Source organism: Aythya fuligula, chromosome 25, assembly GCF_009819795.1.
Source record: "Aythya fuligula isolate bAytFul2 chromosome 25, bAytFul2.pri, whole genome shotgun sequence".
NCBI lineage: Eukaryota > Metazoa > Chordata > Aves > Anseriformes > Anatidae > Aythya > Aythya fuligula.
Window position 1 is genome coordinate 3,295,820 of NC_045583.1, and position 15,718 is coordinate 3,311,537.

At 54.1% G+C, this 15,718-nt stretch overlaps 2 protein-coding genes across 2 annotated transcripts; both read right to left on the minus strand.

Annotated features, from left to right (window-relative positions):
- Nucleotides 1-731: 731 nt before the first annotated feature.
- LOC116498838 lies at nucleotides 732-10,456 on the minus strand. Its single transcript, XM_032203271.1, has 9 exons — nucleotides 10,414-10,456; nucleotides 9,647-9,994; nucleotides 8,972-9,304; nucleotides 4,159-4,506; nucleotides 3,483-3,815; nucleotides 2,945-3,020; nucleotides 1,882-1,997; nucleotides 1,427-1,476; nucleotides 732-950 (listed from the first exon to the last, which is right to left on the minus strand). The coding sequence occupies exons 1-9, from the start codon at nucleotides 10,454-10,456 to the stop codon at nucleotides 768-770; spliced, it is 1,830 nt and encodes a 609-aa protein (XP_032059162.1). The 3' UTR covers nucleotides 732-767.
- A 940-nt stretch (nucleotides 10,457-11,396) lies between these two features.
- NCR2 (natural cytotoxicity triggering receptor 2) lies at nucleotides 11,397-15,304 on the minus strand. Its single transcript, XM_032203011.1, has 6 exons — nucleotides 15,262-15,304; nucleotides 14,554-14,892; nucleotides 13,878-14,210; nucleotides 13,337-13,412; nucleotides 11,667-11,772; nucleotides 11,397-11,453 (listed from the first exon to the last, which is right to left on the minus strand). The coding sequence occupies exons 1-6, from the start codon at nucleotides 15,302-15,304 to the stop codon at nucleotides 11,397-11,399; spliced, it is 954 nt and encodes a 317-aa protein (XP_032058902.1).
- Nucleotides 15,305-15,718: the final 414 nt, after the last annotated feature.

A 15,718-nucleotide genomic window follows, 5' to 3' on the forward strand; every position in this document is an offset into this window, starting at 1 on the left:
ATACAGGGATTTGCATAAAGTATCAAAAAGTATATGTATTGCATATATGCATCACTATTTTTTTAGCTGGAAGACCTACTAGTGTTCATATTTACATTGCAGAGCCTTCAGTTTGCAAACTTGCAATACAATATTTCGGCTTGTTGAAGTACTCAAGCTACTTGCCATCAGGCAGATGTTGGTTCTGCTTAGTCCTATATTCCAGAACTCAAATCCCCCACCCATAACATGGCAAATGAACCCAATGGCAGCAAGGTGAGAGTTTAATCCTAGAACATTGAAATAAGTTTGCCTGGCCATAATAACCGAACCCTTGGGAGTGGGATAGAGCTTCTACCAGTGAATATAGTTGAAATACCAAACCCACCCATGGCCAGGCAGATACTGCTCTTTTTCAAAAGGATACTCCTCCACACCTGCCTCTCCATAAGAGTCTGCATTTTAATAGAATCAAAAAAAAGCAAATGTGCAAGGGATCCTGAGAATTAACCAGCACCTCTGTCTGGCCTGAGAGAATCTGCATACTTGTGACAAAATTCTCTACTGGCTTCTAATAGGAGAGAGGTCTTAGAATGTATAGGCAACATACATATGACAGCAAAACCGTAGCTCTTTCCCCAGTGTCCATGCACACATTTTCTACTCCACATTCCCACTTTCTATTCCAGTTCTTTTTTCCAGTTCTTTCCTCCTGTTGCGGGATTGTTGTGGGGTTCTGTGCTTCTTCTTCTCTTCTTCTTTTTTTTTTTTTTTTTTTTTTTTTTCCATTAACTGCGTGCAATGATAGCATATTCCACATTTTCATCTTTGGGGTTCTTGGGAGCCTGATCTGGTTCAACGTTACAGTAGAGAGGTTCCTCAGGGCTGTGTTGGGATTTAAAGTCCAGGGTAACATATTTTAGGTCTTTGCTGTCATCCTTGGGAGTTTCCATTCTTTCAGTGCTCTCAAGCTATGAAAAGAAAGGGTAAACAACTGTCAGCATGATTCAGCACCAAGACACAGCTGTTATCAAGGGAACGAGATTTTCCTAGGGTAAAGGAGAAGTCATGTAAAATGTTACCTTTGGTCATGACAGAGGTGAAAGGACAGAAAATTCTTTCCTTCATCTCCTCTCCTTGATATTTGTTACAACCTCATCTTCTAGCCTTGCTTTCTAGTCTTTGAGTCATTTCTCAGAAATTACTATAATTTGCTCCACCGTGTTTGTTTTTGTTTGTTTTGTTTTCCCCAGTGGAGTTACCTTCCATTGCCCTCTTTCTCTCCATCTAGCAACATTCCTTTCTCTGGTGACATTAAATGCCATTTCCCCTAATGCTCACAGCCAAAAGTGAGCATGAAGGCCCTCATCCCATGCGTCAGCCAGCTCCTTACAGATTATTGGTAAGGGATTTAGGTGCAGTGTGGGAAATAAATCACTTTCCTTACCTGCGTTGTGTCCTCTGGTTTGTCATAGATGTCCTCTGCTTGCCTGTTACCTTTGCAAAGAACCATAACCATAGGTTTTAGGAACAGAGAAATCTGTGACAATGCATGGGTATTGTCTGTGCTACAAGAGTTTGGGGAAAGGCTTTGGGATTGCCGAGTGAATGAAGCGATGGGTGTGCCAATGGGAGCCATCTACCCCGAATCTGGTGAACACTTTGCCCCCGCTTTACTTCTCTGAAATGTTAGGACACGTTCTGTGCGTGTCTGGAGGAACGTGGCTTTGACTCACTGTGAGAGGAGGTCACAACAAGGAGCCCCCCCTTGAGGCTTCCCAGGCTGTGCATGCCTTATCTTCTCCAGGGCACAGTGAGTTGAGAGTAAGCTCACTTGGAGTGGAAAAATGATGGTCAAAGAAAGACAGAATAGAAAATGAGGCATCACCGGTTTCCACATACCTCTTCTCTTCAGCTTTCTGCGGTGCCTGATGCACAATGTTATCAAGATAATAACTACGGGGATGAGCAGGAGGTACAGGACCGTGGATATTACGATGTAGGTGCTTACACCTTGGCTAAAGCAGGAAGAGCAAAGGAGTTACCAGTGTTAGATAACAGCACGGTATGATGCTGGCATAGCTCATTACCAAACGGGAATCAAAAAAAAAGGGGCAGGAATAGCTTTCATGTACTTGGAAGGAGGGGATCAGGTTCTTTGGGAGGAATTCTGTCTTGATTGTTGTAACTGGCTGTGCCTTCTGAGTTTTTGCTAAACTTACTATTTGTCCCTTTAAAACAAACCACTATTTAAAGTACAGAGCACGATTCCAGGCTCTCTGAAGCAGGTACTGCTTTTTTCCTCCTAGATTTTCCTGCACCTTGCAAACTAGAAGATGATGTATGATTGTACTCTTGGGCGCTGATGTAGTATTCATGACAACAGATACCAAATGGGGAAAGAAAATCCTTGACATTTAACAGCCTGGCAAATCACAGAATCACAGAATTTTCTAGGTTGGAAGAGACCTCAAGGTCATCGAGTCCAACCTCCAACCTAACGCTAACAGCCCTCCACTAAACCATATCCCTAAGCTCTAACGAATGAAGTGACGAATGAAATACTAGCCAAGTATTGCTACACTGTTAACTATTCATGGACAGGAATAAACAAAGTCAAGACAGGCTTTGGGACAGAAACAGAGGGTTCCTATTTCTGCAAAGAGAATACCCCAAAGAGTTAGGTAGGCAACTACATTTCCAGGAAGCTAGGAGATGATTTCATCTGTCCATTTCTTCCTTTGTAATTAGGCTCTGGGCAAGAACTGGGAGAGGAGAGGTCGTCCACTGTAAGGACGCCTGTCCCACCCAGCTCCTCTATAAGCAGGATTCTTTTCAATGCCCAGAGAATGCCAACCACAGGAATACTGGACTGTCATGCACAGGACATCAGCAACTCTTGTCTGTGTTACAGCTCAGAGGCTTTTCGGTGTTGGCTTTTTTTTTTTTTTTTTTGTGGCCTTACCCTGCTAATGTGCTGTTACCAGGAGGGTGATTTTCACTGGTGGCTCTAGTGACTGACAACGTTGTTGCAGCTGGTCCTGCAATCACAAAGAAGAGAAGAACAATTACTGGGCTGTTGTGCATCCCCCATCTGAACATCGCTGCCATTGGTACCATGGGTGTAACTCTGGGCGTGCTTTCACAGACAACATAGATGAGGCACCCAGGCTGCGACCCATGTCTTTGGGAGCTCCCAGGAGCAGGCGAAGTAACAGAAGGATGGAAAGGTGGGAGGGAGAGGGAAGGGCTGCAGAGGAGCCCTGCTCCATGAACCCAGCCCAGGACGTGGCAGAAGTGCTGGAAGTGCAGGCAGAAAAGCTCCCTGGCAGAGATCTGCAGGTAGCAGGGAGGTGTTAAAAGCCCTATACAGAAGCAGACAGAAGCTTGTGCAGACAGAGAGACAGAGATGGAGAGAGGGTCGGGTTCTTGGTGGTGGGGCACAGGTCAGGAAGAAGAGCAAGCAGGGGAGGCGAGGCCAAAATCTGCCAGCAGGTACTCACGCTTGGCCACAGAGAGCCGGACCTCCATTATCCGGGTTAAACGAATGGTTGGGTAGGGCGTGTAGAGTGCACACCAGTACACGCCAGAGTCCTGTGCCTGCAGCTTCTCCATGGTGACGGTGACTGTCCTATGCTGGGTGTCATCCTGGATCGAGGCTCTGCCTTTCTGGCCATTGTTGGTACCCCATAAGTAAGTGTTAACTGTGCTCACCACGAGTTCACACCTGCCAGTCTGACCTGGATATCGGCACCAGGCTTTTCTTTCAGAGCGGTAACCCGGGTCATGGTACGGACACTGCACAGAGAGACTGTCCAATTCCAGCTTGTGAAACTCTGCAGAACAACAAACCCAGTGTCTGACCCGCAATCTGGGGCACGAGGGGATCCATCTCCCAGCACAAGTTGGGCACCTGGGCCAGGCTGTAGCCGTCAGCCCAGGCAGGGCACTTTGGGCAGGGCCGTGGGGAGCCATGAGCCTCAGGGCCAGTGGGGTCTGCAGGGCTCCTTCACCCCGTGCTCTGTGAGCAGGGAAGGCAGTGAGCAGGGTTGCTAGGGTGAGGTCTGATGGATGGGGTCAGGGGAAGCTGCTCACTGTGTGCGGGAGGAGGATGGAGCGAGGCAGCAGTGATGTTGCCTCCTGACAGGACTGCAGTTTGCGTGGGGAAAAGGCACTCACCCTTGAAAACATTCAGCGAGATCCACTTCAGTGGAACATAGCTTTCGAAGTCTTGCCTATAAGCACAGAAATATGTGCCTGAATCCTCTACCTGGAGGTCAGTCATGGTGACGGAAAAATTCCTGTGTATGCGGTCATTCTGTATGGTAACGTGCCCCTGTTTGGCCCGGTCTGTGTACGTGTATGTACTTGTGCCGATTATTGCCACTTGAAGGTCACATTTTTGAACTGTACTTCGGCACCAGGATTTCATCTTCCAATAATCAACCTCTGCTGGGTAATGACACAGCACAGAGAGGTTGCTTCCTTCACGCTGGCTCAGCTCCCCAGGTGTTTGGGCTTGGAGACCTGCGAATACCAGAAGTGGTGAGGGAGAGGGGAGCTGGTGCAGGGCTGTTGTGGGCTGTGAGCCTGGAGGAGCCAGGTGTGGGGTGTTCTGAAGTGGGGCTTGTCCTTCCCTTCCCTTCCCTTCCCTTCCCTTCCCTTCCCTTCCCTTCCCTTCCCTTCCCTTCCCTTCCCTTCCCTTCCCTTCCCTTCCCTTCCCTTCCCTTCCCTTCCCTTCCCTTCCCTTCCCTTCTCCCCAGGACTGCTGGTATCGGTGCTCTACCACTGCAGGGCCCTGCAGGCAGCAGGACTGGGGACGGGTGTCCCATGGGAAGCCCCAGCCATGCCCAGCCCTCCTCATACCTGGGAAGCAGAGCGGCAGCAGGAGGACGACTCGCAGCTCCATGGCCTCCTCAAGCACAGGGCAGGGGCATTGCCATGGGCTGCCCAACGCGCCCCGTTGCAACGCGTCTGCCTGGTGAGCCCTCCTGCCTCCCACTGACGCCGCTGGAGGAAGTGCCTGAGGTCTTGCCTTCCCACGGAAGTCCTTCACCACATTTTGCAAGGCCATCGAATAACAAGAGCAGCTCAGGGTGCGTTAGGGGAAGTGGCCAAGAGCAGAGCATGACCCATCCTGACGCCAGGGGCACATTGCTGCTCTCCCTTGGCTGTTGTCACACTCTGCCCTCATGCCAGTGGCAGCGGGGCACTCCTTTGGCATTTCCAAGGCTTGGGAGATGGGGCAGGTCCTTTGCTGTGGCCCTGCCCTTCCCTCTGTGCTCCCCAGGTGCCCCCTGCCCAGGCCCTTGCCCAAAGTCCCCTCAAGGCGTGGTGGCAGAGAGGCCAGGCTCTGTGCAGGGAGCCTCCTCTCCATGCCATGCCTCCTGCGGCTCTCCTCCACCACAGCCAGTCCCCTCGTTGCCCATGACATGTCCAGCAGTGAGCCCGTGGGCTGCCTGCCCGTGGTGTGCCAAGCTGGAGGAACCAAACAGAGCCACTGGGCTTTTGCACAGTTTATTGGACGTCGGACAACCGCACAGGGCCCTGGTGCGGGCGCCCATGGGGAAGTCCTGAGGGTTTGCAGGGAAGTGAGGGAAGTGTGGGCGCTCTGTGGTGAGGCCGTGCTTGCTGCACCGGCTCTGAGGCAAGAAGTGGCAACGTGCTGCCCCTGGCAGAGCCGGCGGACTGGTGGCAGAGCCCAGCCTGGGCCACGTGGCAGGGTTTGCCAGAAGTGGGCTGCTTGCTGCCCTGAGGAGCCCCAAGGGGGAAAGCGGGCCTTGGTTCAAGTGGGAGGCCAGCCTGGGTTCTCTGGAGCTCAGGGGCAACAGCTTGCAGGTTGGGATTTCCCTCGGGACACATCTCCAGGCTTGGAAACAGAGATCCTTTTGGTCCCAGGTGTGGCATCAGCTCCTTTCCTCCTCAGGCAGCTGTCCAGGGCTGCCTTCTGCTACCCTGCATTTCTGAAAGAAAGAGGGAGGCCAGCGTCCCCTTCTCTGAAGAAAAACAAGGAGCAAGATGACCAGCACCTTATTGATGAAGAATCCTAGGAGGGCCCAAAGGGTGAAGCTCCATAAGCTGTCAAGGAAACAGAAAGAAAAGGGAGCAGATCAGTCCATGGAAGAGAAAAGGCCTTCACCCAGAAGGAGATGCTGTCCTTCATCCTTCCTTCTCAGTATCTGTATCAACGACACAGCCAGTGGGACTGAGCACACCCTCTGCAAGGCTGCAGATGACACCAACCTGAGTGGTGCAGTCCATACAGCAGAAGGAAGGAATGCCATCCAAAGGGACCTGGGCAGGCTGGAGGAGTGGGCCCACGTGAACCTCATGAGGTTCAACAAGTCCAGGTGCAAGGTGCTGCACTTGGGCTGGGGCAATCCCAGACATGAGGACGTCTGGGAGAAGAACTCACTGAGAGCAGCCCTGGGGAGAACGACTTGGGGTTCAGGTGGGTGAAAAGCTCGACATGAGCCAGCAGTGAGCTTGCAGCCGGGAAGGCCAACTGCATCCTGGGCTGCATCACCACAGGAGCAGAGGAGGGAGGGGATGGTTCCCCTCTGCACTGCCCTGGTGATACTCCACCTGGAGTGCTGCGTCCAGGTCTGGGCGCCCCAGCACCAGAAGGATGTGGGGCTGTTTGAGTGGCTCAAGAGGAGGGCCACAAAGATGATCAAGGGACCGGAGCAGCTGTCCTGCAAAGAAAGATTGAGAGCTGACGCTGTTCAGCACACAGAAGAGAAGGCTCTGGGGTGACCTCATTGTGATTTTATGTACTTAGAAGGAGGCTTATAAAAGGGATGGAGAGCACCTTTTGCTCAATCAGATAATGACAGCACAAGGGGGAATGGTTTTTAAAAAAAAGAGGGGAGATTTCAATTAGAGGTTAGGAGGCAGTTCTTCACTCAGTGTGTGCTGAGGCACTGGAACAGTTTGCCCAGAGAGGTTCTGGATACCCCAGCCCTGGAGGTGTTCAGCATCAGGTTGGACAAGGCCCCAAGCAGCCTGACCTAGCGGGTGGCGTCCCTGCCCATGGGCAGGGGAGGGTTAACAAGATGATCCTTAAGGTCCTTTCTAGCCCAAGTCATTCTGTGATTCTGCAGGAGAATCTCCATAGAAATGGGGTTTCAAATACACTTCCAAAAGTGGCCTCCTCTTCCAAAGACATATTCTAATTTATCCCCTTCCATACTACAAGAACTTGATAATACCCTTTCCTCACACAACATGGAAATAACGAAAGGCAAAGAGTGCAGATAGTGACAGTGACCATGTGGATTCATTTCCACATGGCAGTGAGTGAGGAAAGAAGGCAGTTGCCAGGAAGCTAGGAGATGATTTCATCTGTCCACTTCTCCCTTTGTAATTAGGCTCTGCGCATGAACTGGAAGAGGAGAGGTCGTCCACTGTAAGGATGCCTGTCCCACCCAGCTCCTCTGTAAGCAGGAGTCTTTCCAATGCCCAGAGGCTGCCTCCCCCAGGAAGACAGGACTTCCATGGACAGGACATCAGTAATGCTTGTCTGTGTTCAAGCACATAGGTTTTTCGTGTTTTTGTTGTTGTTGTTGTTGTTTGTTGGTTTTGTTTTTTTTTTTTTGCCTTACCCTGCTTGTGTGCTGTTGCCAGGAAGGTAATTTTGACTGGTGCCTGACAACGATGTTACAGCTGGTCCTGCAATCACAAACAAGAAGAGAAGAACAATTTCTGGGCTGTTGTGCATCCCCCATCTGAGTGTCCCTGCCATTGCTACCATGGGTGTAACTCTGGGCGTACTGTGACAGCCAACACAGACGAGGCGCCCAGACTGCGACCCGTGTCTTCGGGAGCTCCCGGGAGCAGGCGAAGAAGCAGAAGGATGGAAAGGTGTGAGGGAGAGGCAAGGAGCTGCCAAGGAGCCCTGCTCCATGAACCCAGCCCAGGACGTGCCAGAAGTGCTGGAAGTGCAGGCAGAAAAGCTCCCTGGCAGAGATCTGCAGGTAGCAGGGAGGTGTTGAACAGCCCTGTGCAGAAGCAGACAGAAGCTTGGAAGAAGCAAGCAAAGAGCATTGTCTGTGAAAGACTGGGCTGTGGGAATCACTTTGAGGACTGGTTCTGTGCACTAGGGGAGCTTGTGCTGCAGGCATTTGCTCGCCTAGAGTGTATTCAGTCCCTTGTGATAGGATTTTCACCTAGAGCATTAGGCCATCCCCTCTGGGCTTCTGGATTGCCATATCCCTTAGGTGCTGCTCTGCCAAATTCCTGACAGGCCACAGCATGGTGCTGGTTTGCTGCAATCAGGTGCCTAATAGTATCACTTACTGTTCAAAGGTAACCCTGAAAGAAAATCTAGCGGTAAGATAATCTTCAACATACAGGTCTAGGTCTGTGTTGCAATGAAATAGCCTTTGAAAGCTGAGGGATGAGTTGCCTTAGAGGAACAGAAGTGGTATCATGAGCATGAGTGACAGAAACACCTCCGTGCAGATGACTGTAGCTTCCCTCACAGAAGGGAAACAACACGGCACAGCTGTGTGGTCAGTTCAGACCCCTGTTGCTATTGTATGGCATGGAGACTGTGAGAAAGTAAAATTGTGTGTGGTTTGGGCAGGGAAAAACTGGGAGGTGTGTGAAGCTGGGCAGCACAGAGGCTTCTTAGGGAATTGGCGAGTAGGAATGTGAGTGTACAGTGTACAACCAGCCCCGGGTCCCTGCAGGCCAGTGCTCACCCTCAGCCACTGTTGCAGCCCTTAGGATACCCATGTGGGAAGCAGCTGTATTGAGGGCCCCATCTGTGGGAGCTTTGGGGAACCTCCCTGAGCCTCTGCTCAGAGCTGTCAGGGCTTGAAGGGCTGGGGCTTTGGATCCACAGGGCGCCAGGGCAACCAAAATCATGTCCACCAGACAGACAGAGAGACAGAGATGGAGAGAGGGTCAAGTTCTCAGTAGTGGAGCAGCAGTCAGGAGGGAGAGCAAGCAAGGGAGGCGAGGCCAAAATCTGCCAGCAGGTACTCACGCTTGGCCACAGAGAGACGGACCTCCATTATCCGGGTGAAATTAATGGTTGCATTGGGCGTGTAGAGTGCACACCAGTACATGCCGGAGTCCTGTGCCTGCAGCTTCTCCATGGTGATGGTGACGGTCCTTTTCCAGGGGTCATCCTGGATCCAGGCTCTGCCTTCCTTGCCTTTGCTGATACCCCATGTGTAAGTGGTATCTGTTCTCACCACGAGTTCACACCTGTCAGTCTGACCTACAGCTCGGCACCAGGCTTTTCTTACAGAGCGGTAACCCAGGTCATGGTACAGGCACTGCACAGAGAGACTGTCCAACTCCAGCTTGTGGAACTCTGCAGAACAAGAAATCCAGTGTCTGACCCGCATTCTGGGGCACGAGGGCATCCATCTCCCGGCACAATTCAGGCACCTGGGCCAGGCTGTGGCCGTCAGCCCAGGCAGGGCACTTTGGGCAGGGCCGTGGGGAGCCGTGCGCCTCAGGGCCAGGGGGTCTGTGGGGCTCCTTCAACCCGTCCTCTGCAAGCAGGGAAGGCACCGTGCGAGGGGATGAGGGTGGGGGCTGATGGATGGGGTCAGGGGAAGCCGCTTGCAGTGTACAGGAGGAGGATGGAGCGGGGCAGCAGTGACGTTGCCTCCTGACAGGACAGGAGTTTGCGTGGGGAAAAGGTACTCACCCTTGAAAACGGTCAGCGAGATCCACTTCAGTGGAACATAGCTTTCGAAGTCTTGCCTATAAGCACAGTAATATGTGCCTGAATCCTCTACCTGGAGGTCATTCATGGTGATGGAAAAATTCCTGTGTATGGGGTCATCCTGCATGGTAAAGTGCCTCTGTCTGGCCTGGTATGTGTAGAACTGTGTTCTTGTGCCACTTGTTGCCACTTGAAGCTGACATCCTTGATCTGTCCAGCGGCACCAGGACTTCAGTTCCTGGTGCTTACCCTCTGCTGGGTAATGACACAGCACAGAGAGGTGGCTTCCTTCGCGCTGGCTCAGCTTGTGAATTGTTTGGGCTTGGAGACCTGCGAATACCAGAAGTAGTGAGGGAGAGGGGAGCTGGTGCAGGGCTGTCGTGGGCTGTGAGCCTGGAGGAGCCAGGTGTGGGGAGTTCTGAAGTGGGGCTTGTCCTTCCCTTCCCTTCCCTTCCCTTCCCTTCCCTTCCCTTCCCTTCCCTTCCCTTCCCTTCCCTTCCCTTCCCTTCCCTTCCCTTCCCTTCCCTTCCCTTCCCTTCCCTTCCCTTCCCTTCCCTTCCCTTCCCTTCCCTTCCCTTCCCTTCCCTTCCCTTCCCTTCCCTTCCCTTCCCTTCCCTTCCCTTCCCTTCCCTTCCATAGTCCCCAGGACTGCTGGTATCGGTGCTCTACCACTGCAGGGCCCTGCAGGCAGCAGGACTGGGGACGGGTGTCCCATGGGAAGCCCCAGCCATGCCCAGCCCTCCTCGTACCTGGGAAGCAGAGCGGCAGCAGGAGGACGACTCGCAGCTCCATGGCCTCCCCAACGTGCCCCGTTGCAACGCGTCTGCCCAGTGAGCCCTCCTGCCTCCCACTGACGCCACTGGAGGAAGTGCCCGAGGTCTTGCCTTTCCACGGAAGTCCTTCACCATGTTTTGCAACAACACTGAATAACAAGAGCAGCTCAGGATTCATTTGGGGAAGTGGCCGGGAGCAGAGCACGGCCCATCCTGACGCCAGGGGCACATTGCTGCTCTCGCTTGGCCTCTGTCAATGTGGTGCTCCTTCTTGCCGTTCCTGGGCTTGGGAGATGGGGCAGATCCTTTGCTGTGGCCCTGCCCTTCCCTCTGTGCTCCCCAGGTGCCCCCTGCCCAGGCCCTTGCCCAAAGTCCCCTCAAGGCGTGGTGGCAGAGAGGCCAGGCTCTGTGCAGGGAGCCTCCTCTCCATGCCATGACTCCTGGGGCTCTCCTCCACCACAGCCAGTCCCCTCGTTGCCCATGACATGCCCAGCACCAAGCCTGTGGGCTGCCTGCCCACAGTGTGCCAAGCTGGAGGAACCAAACGGAGCCACTGGGCTTTTGCACAGTTTATTGGACATCAGACAACCGCACAGGGCCCTGGTGCGGGGACCCATGGGGAAGTCCTGAGGGTTTGCAGGGAAGTGAGGGAAGTGTGGGCGCTCTGTGGTGAGGCCGTGCTTGCTGCACCGGCTCTGAGGCAAGAAGTGGCGACGTGCTGCCCCTGGCAGAGCCGGCGGACTGGTGGCAGAGCCCAGCCTGGGCCGCGTGGCAGGGTTTGCCAGAAGTGGGCTGCTTTCTGCCCTGAGGAGCCACAGGGGGGAAAGCGGGCCTCGGTTCGTAGGGGAGGCCGGCCTGGGTTCTCTGGAGCTCGGGGGCGACAGCTTGCAGGTTGGGATTTCCCTCGGGACATGTCTCCAGGCTTGGAAACAGAGATCCTTTAGGTCCCAGGTGTGGCGTCAGCTCCTTTTCTCCTCAGGCAGCTGTCCAGGGCTGCCTTCTGCTGCCCTGCGTTTCTGAAAGAAAGAGGGAGGCAAGCTCCTCAGTGACATCGGCCCATGGAGAGAAGCGTATGGAGGAGGGCTGCTCATGCTTTCTGGAGCATTAAGTGACCGCATCACACCTCTCGCTCCCCAGTTGGGAGCCGTGGACAAACAGCACGTGCAAGTGCCACCCTGGGGCTTCTCTGGAGCCCTGGTGTGCTTTTGCCATTGCGGGTGTGTGGTTACCTCTTTTCTGCAGCGTCCCCTTCTCTGAAGAAAAACGAGGAGCAAGATGACCAGCACCTTATTGATGAAGAATCCTAGGAGGGCCTGAAGGGTGAAGCTCCATAAGCTGTCAAGGAAACAGAAAGGAAAGGGAGCAGATCAGCCCATGGAAGAGAAAAGGCCTTCACCCAGAAGGAGATGCTGTCCTTCATCCTTCCTTCTCAGTATCTGTATCAACGACACAGCCAGTGGGACCGAGCACTCCCTCAGCAAGGCTGCAGATGACACCAAGCTGGGTGGTGCAGTCCATACACCAGAAGGAAGGGATGCCATCCAAAGGGACCTGGGCAGGCTGGAGGAGTGGGCCCACGTGAAGCTGATGAGGTTCAACAAGTCCAGGTGCAAGGTGCTGCACTTGGGCTGGGCCAGTCCCGGACATGAGGACCGGCTGGGAGAAGAACTCACTGAGAGCAGCCCTGGGGAGAACGACTTGGGGTTCAGGTGGGTGAAAAGCTCGACATGAGCCAGCAGTGAGCTTGCAGCCGGGAAGGCCAACTGCATCCTGGGCTGCATCACCACAGGAGCAGAGGAGGGAGGGGATGGTCCCTCTCTGCACTGCTCTGGTGAGGCCCCACCTGGAGTGCTGCATCCAGGTCTGGGCCCCCCAGCAGCAGAAGGATGTGGGGCTGTTAGAGTGGGTCAAGAGGAGGGCCACAAAGATGATCAAGGGGCCGGAGCAGCTGTCCTACAAGGAAGGACAGAGCTGGGGCTGTCCAGCGCACAGAAGAGAAGACTCTGGGGTGACCTCATTGTTGTTTTCAGTACTTACAGGGTTCTTGTAAAAGGGATGGAGAGCACCTTTTGCTCAATCAGATAATGACAGGACAAGAGGGAACGGTTTTAAACAAAAAGAGGGAAGATTTCAATTAGAGGTTAGGAGGCAGTTCTTCACTCAGTGGGTGCTGAGGCACTGGAACAGCTTGACCAGAGAGGTTCTGGATGCCCCATCCTTGGAGGTGTTCAGCATCAGGTTGGACAAGGCCCCGAGCAGCCTGACCTAGTGGGTGGCGTCCCTGCCCATGGCAGGGAGGGTTAACAAGATGATCCTTAAGGTCCTTTCCAGCCCAAGTCATTCTATGGTTCTGTGGGAGAATCTCTGTAGAAATGGGGTTTCAAATACACTTCCAAAAGCAGCCTCCTCTTCCCAAAACGTATTCTCATTTGTCCCCTTCCACACTATGAGAGCTCGAGCCCACCCCAGAAAACGAAGCGTTTATACAGTGCTGTGAAGGAGATGTCTCCCTGCCCATAGGAAAACCATAGAAGAAAAGAACTAGAAATTATCCTTTCCTCACAAAACACAGAATAAAGGAAAGGCAAAGAGTGCAGAAAATGAGAGTGAACAGGTGGATTCATTGCCACATGGCAGTGAGAGAGGAGAGAAGGCAGTTGCCAGGAAGCTAGGAGATGATTTCATCTGTCCACTTCTCCCTTTGTAATTAGGCTCTGGGCAGGAACTGGAAGAGGAGAGGTTGTCCACTGTAAGGATGCCTGTCCCACCCAGCTCCTCTGTAAGCAGGAGTCTTTGCAATGCCCAGAGGCTGCCTCCCCCAGGAAGACAGGACTGCCATGGACAGGACATCAGTAACGCTTCTCTGTGTTCAAGCTCAGAGGCTTTCTTTTGGCCTTACTGTGGTTGTGTGCTGTTGCCAGGAGGGTAATTTTGACTGGTGCCTGTAGTGACTGACAACGTTGTTGCAGCTGGTCCTGCAATCACAAAGAAGAGAAGAAAAATTACTGGGCTGTTGTGCATCCCCTGTGTGAACGTCCCTGCCATTGCTACCATGGGTGTAACTCCGGGCGTGCTTTCACAGACAACATAGATGAGGCACCCAGGCTGTGCCCCATTGTCTTCGGGAGCTCCCGGGAGCAGGCGAAACAGCAGAAGGATGGAAAGGTGGGAGGGAGAGGCAAGGAGCTGCCGAGGAGCCCTGCTCCATGAACGCAGCCCAGGACGTGGCAGAAGTGCTGGAAGTGCAGGCAGAAAAGCTCCCTGGCAGAGATCTGCAGGTAGCAGGGAGGTGTTGAACAGCCCTGTGCAGGAGCAGACAGAAGCTTGTGCAGACAGAGAGACAGAGATGGAGAGAGGGTCGGGTTCTTGGTGGTGGGGCACAGGTCAGGAGGGAGAGCAAGAAGGGGAGGCGAGGTCAAAATCTGCCAGCAGGTACTCACGCTTGGCCACAGAGAGCCGGACCTCCATTATCCGGGTGAATATTGGAGGTGTCTGGGGCATGTAGAGTGCACACCAGTACATGCCGGAGTCCTGTGCCTGCAGCTTCTCCATGGTGATGGTGATGGTCCTTTCCTGGGTGTCATCCTGGATCCAGGCTCTGCCTTTCTTGCCTTTGCTGATACCCCGTGTGTAATTGGTATCTGTGCTCACCATGAGATCATATGTGCCATTCTGACCTGCATATCGGCACCAGGCTTTTCTTTCGGAGTGGAAACCCAGGTCATGGTACGGGCACTGCACAGAGAGACTGTCCAACTCCAGCTTGTGAAACTCTGCAGAACAACAAACCTGGTGTCTGACCCGCAATCTGGGGCATGAGGGGATCCATCTCCTGGCACAATTCAGGCACCTGGGCCAGGCTGCGGCCGTCAGCCCGGGCAGGGCACTTTGGGCAGGGCCGCAGGGAGCCGTGCGCCTTGGGGCCAGTGGGGTCTGCAGGGCTCCTTCACCCGGTGCTCTGCAAGCAGGGAAGGCAGCGAGCGAGTGGACGAGGGTGAGGGCTGATGGATGGGGTAGGGAAAAGTCGCTTGCTGTGTGCGGGAGGAGGATGGAGCGGGGCAGCAGTGACGCTGCCTCCTGACAGGACTGGAGTTTGCGTGGGGAAAATGTACTCACCCTTGAAAACATTCAGCGATATCCTCTTCAGTAAAACATAGCTTTGACTGTAAGCACAGTAATATGTGCCTGAATCTTCTACCTGGAGGTCAGTCATGGTGATGGAAAAATTCCTGTTTATGGGGTCACCCTGTATGGTAATGTGCCCCTCTCTAGCCCGTTCTGTGTATGTGTATGTTCTTGTGCCGTTTATTTCCACTTGAGGCTGACATCGTTCATCTGTCCAGCGGCACCAGGACTTCAGTTCCCGGTACTCATCCTCTGCTAGGTAAGGGCACAGCACAGAGAGGTTGCTTCCTTCGCGCTGGCTCAGCTCCCCAGGTATTTGGGCTTGGAGACCTGTGAATATGAGAAGTGGTGAGGGAGAGGGGAGCTGGTGCAGGGCTGTCGTGGGCTGTGAGCCTGGAGGAGCCAGGTGTGGGGATTTCTGAACTGGGGCTTGTCCTTCCCTTCCCTTCCCTTCCCTTCCCTTCCCTTCCCTTCCCTTCCCTTCCCTTCCCTTCCCTTCCCTTCCCTTCCCTTCCCTTCCCTTCCCTTCCCTTCCCTTCCCTTCCCTTCCCTTCCCTTCCCTTCCCTTCCCTTCCCTTCCCTTCCCCAGCCCCCAGGACTGCTGGTATCGGTGCTCTACCACTGCAGGGCCCTGCAGGCAGCAGGACTGGGGACGGGTGTCCCATGGGAAGCCCCAGCCATGCCCAGCCCTCCTCGTACCTGGGAAGCAGAGCGGCAGCAGGAGGACAACTCGCAGCTCCATGGCCTCCTCAAGCGCAGGGCAGGGGCATTGCCATGGGCTCCCCAACGCGCCCCGTTGCAACGCGTGTGCCCGGTGAGCCCTCCTGCCTCCCACTGACAACGCTGGAGGAAGTGCCCGAGGTCTTGCCTTTCCTCGGAAGTCCTTTACCATGTTTTGCAACAACACTGAATAACAAGAGCAGCTCAGGATTCATTTGGGGAAGTGGCCGGGAGCGGAGCACGGCCCGTCCTGATGCCAGAGGCCCTTTGCTGCTCTCGCTTGGCCCCTGTCAACGAGGCGCTCCTTCAGCCGTTCCAGGGCTTGGGAGATGGGGCAGGTCCTTTGCTGTGGCCCTGCCCTTCCCTCTGTGTTCCCCAGGTGCCCCCTGCCCAGGCCCTTGCCCAAAGTCCCCTCAAGGCGTGGTGGCAGAGAGGT

Coding starts and splice junctions, on each gene's coding strand:
- LOC116498838 (XM_032203271.1), bottom strand. CDS start 10,456: ATGGAGCTGCGAGTCGTCCTCCTGCTGCCGCTCTGCTTCCCAG. Junction 9,305..9,646: donor CTCGCTGACCGTTTTCAAGG/GTGAGTACCTTT, acceptor CTTGTTCTGCAG/AGTTCCACAAGCTGGAGTTG. Junction 1,477..1,881: donor CAGAAAGCTGAAGAGAAGAG/GTATGTGGAAAC, acceptor TTCTTTGCAAAG/GTAACAGGCAAGCAGAGGAC.
- NCR2 (XM_032203011.1), bottom strand. CDS start 15,304: ATGGAGCTGCGAGTTGTCCTCCTGCTGCCGCTCTGCTTCCCAG. Junction 14,893..15,261: donor GCTGCCGCTCTGCTTCCCAG/GTACGAGGAGGG, acceptor TCATATTCACAG/GTCTCCAAGCCCAAATACCT. Junction 13,413..13,877: donor CCGGCTCTCTGTGGCCAAGC/GTGAGTACCTGC, acceptor TTGTGATTGCAG/GACCAGCTGCAACAACGTTG.